The sequence below is a fragment of the Mastomys coucha genome, unplaced genomic scaffold (assembly GCF_008632895.1).
Source record: "Mastomys coucha isolate ucsf_1 unplaced genomic scaffold, UCSF_Mcou_1 pScaffold20, whole genome shotgun sequence".
NCBI classification, from domain to species: domain Eukaryota; kingdom Metazoa; phylum Chordata; class Mammalia; order Rodentia; family Muridae; genus Mastomys; species Mastomys coucha.
Window position 1 is genome coordinate 30,199,157 of NW_022196903.1, and position 5,033 is coordinate 30,204,189.

General features: G+C 40.9%; 1 protein-coding gene across 4 annotated transcripts in view; it reads left to right on the forward strand.

The window, feature by feature from the left end:
* The window catches only part of Nup205 (nucleoporin 205), a 69,849-nt gene that overhangs the window by 2,355 nt on the left and 62,461 nt on the right, over positions 1-5,033 (forward strand). For all 4 annotated transcript variants that reach the window (XM_031381529.1, XM_031381528.1, XM_031381532.1 and 1 more), the window contains exons 2-3: positions 1,208-1,350; positions 3,507-3,678. In XM_031381529.1, the coding sequence (XP_031237389.1) occupies positions 1,208-1,350; positions 3,507-3,678 (315 nt within the window). The remainder of the gene's footprint in view (positions 1-1,207; positions 1,351-3,506; positions 3,679-5,033) is intronic.

A 5,033-nucleotide genomic window follows, 5' to 3' on the forward strand; every position in this document is an offset into this window, starting at 1 on the left:
AGATTTGTTTATTTTATAAGTATACTGTAGCTGTCTTTAGACACACCTGAAGAGGGCATCAGATCCCATTCTAGATGGTTATGAGCCACCATGTGGTTGGTGGGAATTGAACTCAGGACCTCTGGAAGAACAGCAGTGCTCTAAACCGCTGAACCATCTCTCCAGGCCTGTTTCTTTGCTTTTTAAAATAGCCAGCGTCCCAGCTAAAACAAAGCAGTCCTATGTAAACAAAATGTTTTCACAAAATATACTTTTTACAAGGGTATTAGGGAAGAGAAGATGTATCTTTGTTGAATGTCTGTAATATGGAGGTATAATGCTGTGTGTTTTACTTACTTTCTTTTAAAAACTCATAAACTTGTAAACTGCTGAGTGTGGGTGCACAGGCCTATAATCCTAGCACTTAGGAGCACTTAGGGTTTCAGACTAGCCTGGGCTATAGAAACTATCTCAAGAAACAAAACAAAACAAAACAAAAAATCAGAAAGAAGGAACCACCAAGAACTGTAGTAAGCCTTAGAGTGGGTAATGTTCTTTACTAGTTTTGTCTTTTTTAGTTTAAGTGTGTGTGTTCGCGTGTGTGCGCTCCTGTGCATGTATTAACTATGTACCTACCACATGCATGCAGAAACCCTTGGAGGTCAGAAGGATTAAGGATGGTTGTGAGCCACCCTGTGGGTACTGAGAACCAAACTCCTCTACAAGAGCATCACTGTAAATGCCTGAGCCAGCTCTTCAGTCCATTAGGTTGTCTTTTTCTTTTAGTTTTGAGTCAAGGCTCAGTCTTTGCTGGCCTGGAACTAGCTATGTAGACTAGCCTGACCTTGAGTTTATAGAGCTCAGCCTGCCTGTACGCCTTAAGTGCTGGGATTGCAGAGGTGTTTCACCATGCTCTGCCCTCCTGCTGTATACAAAGGGGAACTAAAGGAGAAAGGGATTTCTCTCTGAAGCTCACCTAGGTTATGAAGTGGTCAACCAGGTTCAGCTGGCAGTACACTTTAGTTTGGGTTTGCTTGATTTTTATGTTGTTAGAAAGCAAGTTTATATTGTTGCCAAAGATTTCTAATTAATCGTACTGTTATGGTTTTGCCCTGTGAATGACAGTTTTTATATTAGAAGTGGACATTAGCGCTTCCTTTGGTAAATGTGAGTGTGGGTAACATGTGGATGGCATGTATCTCACACTGGTCTTCTTTTTTCTTTCAAGCTGCCAGCCTGTGGGGACCCTACAAAGACATTTGGCAGACAGTCGGAAGTGCTCTTTGGAGAAGGCAGCCTGAAGCTGTCCACCGTCTTGACATGATTTTGAAGAAACACAAACCTGACTTCATCTCACTGTTCAAAAACCCAGTAGGAAATATTCTTTGCCTCTTGTTTGTTGTTGTTGTTTTAATAAATCTGGAGAGTGGTGATCTTTTTAGATCTATTTATTTATTTACTTGTTAATTAACTCCATGGGGCATGAGCATGCCCTGGTGCACATGTGAAGAAGGTAAGACGACAACCTGCAGGAGTCATTTGTGTGGGAGCCAGGGTTTGAACTTGGGCTCTCAGACAAGGTGGTAGGACACTTACTTGCCAACTCCAACCTTGTCTTGTTTGTCTTTTTAAAGAAGGAAGCACAAGTGAACTCTCTGTTAAACACATGCTTGAGTTACACTAGTAATTCAAGTTTTTCAAAAATGCCCCTCCCCCAAGCAATTTGTCTTTTTATTTTTCATATAACTTACTGTTGAATTTATCTCCAGCTAAGTGGTAAATATAGTATCTGAATATGATTTCGGAAATGCAGTTTATCCTACAAATGCTACTTGCCTTATAATTTCTGGCCTATAATTGACAGTACACATAACCTTCACTGGTTTACTTATTTTCAGACACACTTGTGCATTTGAAGTCTTGGTAGTGCATTGTAAACTGTTAGCTACACTAATTCTTCATCACTGTACCTTGAAACCTTCTCAGTAGAAGGGACTACAGTGGAGGATTTGAATGTGGAGACTCCTTCCCTTGTTCTTGGGCAATTTTCTGTTTTTTTCATCTTTGTGTGTGTGTGTGTGTGTGTGTGTGTGTGTGTGTGTGTGTGTATGTGTATGTGTGTGTGTGTTATGGTATCAGCTCACTCATCTCTCGTATTTAAGGGTGGCCTCTTGCCTCAGCCTCTGGTTGGGATTATACATATGAGCAGTCATTTCCATCTCACAGTTGTTTTATTTTTAAACCTTTATTGTGTGTGGCATGTGCAGTGTGAGTGAAGTCAGAGGATAGCTTTTGGTGGTTGATTCTGTGTTCTTTTATTGTATGGGTTCTAGGTATTGTACTCAGGTCTTGGCAGCAAATGACTTATTACACTGAGCCACCTCACCACTTTGGTATTTTGCTTTGTGTGTGAGAGTGTGTGTGTGTGTTTCTAGAGATGAAATCTTATGACCTTGTACGTACTATGCAAATGCTCTACCATTGGCCTATACTTTATTTTTAAAAGTCTTTTTATTTTTGAAACAGTCTTTCCAACTTGCTCAGGTTGGCCTTGAGCCTATGATCCTGAGTGGCCAAGATGTAGAGCTGCACTTTCTTGTGATTTCTTTAGTAGAAGGAACTCTGGCTTGGAGCTGAGAACCAGCTGAGCTGAAACTCCTCTCTTAGCTCTCCCCCGAGAAGGTTGTATGTTCTCAGACAAGCTACCTAGTGAACCTTGGTACCGTTTCTGTATTATAGAAGAGTTGTACTAAATGATCCAGGGAGTTGTTCAGGATCTGAACTTTGACAATTTGTTATCTATCAGAGATTTCTCTGTATTAAATAGTTGAATCAAGGAGGCTTTAAGGGGCCTAATGAGGTGGCTTAGTACTAGAGCACTTGCCTAGTGTGTGTCCATTTGTGGGTTACATCCCTACCACCACACATACAAAAAGAGTTACTAATTTGTGATTCACTCTACAAAGTAATACTACTGCTTGTTACTTAATATAGTTCATATGTCCATTTGAATTATTGGTATGTAACTGAAACAGTCACTTAGATGTGTAGAAAACAGAATAGTATTTGTTTGTATTTTCCTGGGTTTTATCAAGTTTAGCAGATAGTTTTGAAAAGGTAGTCTTGGGCCAGGCCATGGTGGCGCACACCTTTAATCCCAGCACTTGGAAGGCAGAGGCAGGTGGATTTCTGAGTTTGAGGTCAGCCTGGTCTACAGAGTGAGTTCCGGGACAGCCAAACCCTGTCTCAAAAAACCCAGAAAGGTAGTATTGAATTTAAAAGTTGGAAGTGGTGCCAAGTGTTGCCTCATATCTCCTAGTTCTTGATAACTAGATAAGAAACACCTCAGTTTGTCATGCTTCCAGGCTTCTTTGATTTTGTTTGCATGCAGGCTGGCCATGACTCTACTTGTCTGGCCTCCAAATTTAGGATTAGAGGTATGTGCTGCCATGGCAAACCAGGCTGCATTGCCATGAACTGAGTAGGAGCACTTTTTTCATTACTTGATTATAATTTTATCATTCTAGCCAAAAAATGTTCAACAGCATGAGAAGATTCAGAAAGCCAGTTCTGAGGGTGTTGCCATCCAGGGGCAACAAGGCACCAGACTTCTCCCTGAGCAGCTCATTAAAGAAGCATTCATCATCAGTGACCTTTTTGATATTGGGGAACTGTCAGCTGTCGAGCTTCTCCTTGCTGGTAAGTTGACATTTAGCTGGAAGTGTGCTATGGAATCAGAATCATGAAGCTATGAACCCCTAACCTGGACTTTGGTTTTCTTTTAAAGATTTATTTATTTCATGTATATGAGTACACATTGCTGTCCTCAGACCCCACCCAAAGAGGGCATCAGATCCTATTACAGATGGTTGTGAGCCACCATGTGGTTGCTGGGAATTGAACTGAGGACCTCTGTAAGAGCAGTGAGTGCTCTTAACTGCTGAACGATCTCTCCAGCCCCCTAAGTTGCTTTTTATTGTTTGGGTAGTAAATGGGTTTAAAATGTTTATTTATTTTATGCATATATGTGTGCCTGAGTATATGTATGTGCACCATACTCATTTAGGAGCTATGGGAGGTCAGAAGAGGGTATTGAATACTCTGGAACTGCAGTTACAGGTGATTATGAGCCACTTTGTGCATTCTGGAAAGTCCTCTTAACTACTAACTCATCTGTCTAACCCCATAACAGATTGTTTTTAAAGATGCCATTTATTTGACAGAACAATTCAAAATATTTAATTTGTCTTGAATTAAAGGGCAAGCTTAAGTGGTCCCAGTTGTTGATGAATTGCCTTAAGGTGGGCCTTTATGTAGTAATTTACCAGTAATGATGAAGTTGCATGCCTAGAACGCACAGCTCAAGGCAAGCACTGTCGTGCAGTGGGTAGGAAGGCAAGATTACTGGGTTTTTTGGAGTATCTTCTGGAGTGGGTTAGTTAGCTGATGAATGACTAGGTGAAAAATTAGATAATTGTAATATAGTTAATACCAGGAAGAAAATAAACTGCACATCAGGGCAGAGAGACATCAGGGCTGATTAAGGTAGTTCTGATTAGTGGGCTTAGTCAAGGCTTTTCTGAGGTGAGGACATTTGACCTAGACCTGAATTGTGTTTAGATGCCAGCTACCCAGACTTCCTGGTGAGGGCTGGTAGAGGCAAAAGGAGCATGTCCTTAGGTCCGAGTAAGTGCATGTTTAAAGGAAAAGAGACTGCTGTGACTGAGCATGGTGAATAAGGGAGAGTGGAGGAACTCGTCCCAATAGTAGTACTGGTGTTACTGGAGGATTAAAACAAGCATATGTAACTCCAAATGACTTAGAAGTCAATTGTGGCTGCTACATAGAGATCAGTATTTTCATAAAAGAAGCCGTTCATTAATGATCACAAAGGAGCCATGTGAAGAAGATACATATATCCTAGTTGAATAGTTGTTTAGTTTCTTTGAATAGACCAAAATCCTTTTTGGCCAAAGAAAATTAGTTATGCTGGGCAGTGGTGGTGCACGCCTTTAATCCCAGCACTTGGGAGGCAGAGGCAGGCGGATTTCTGA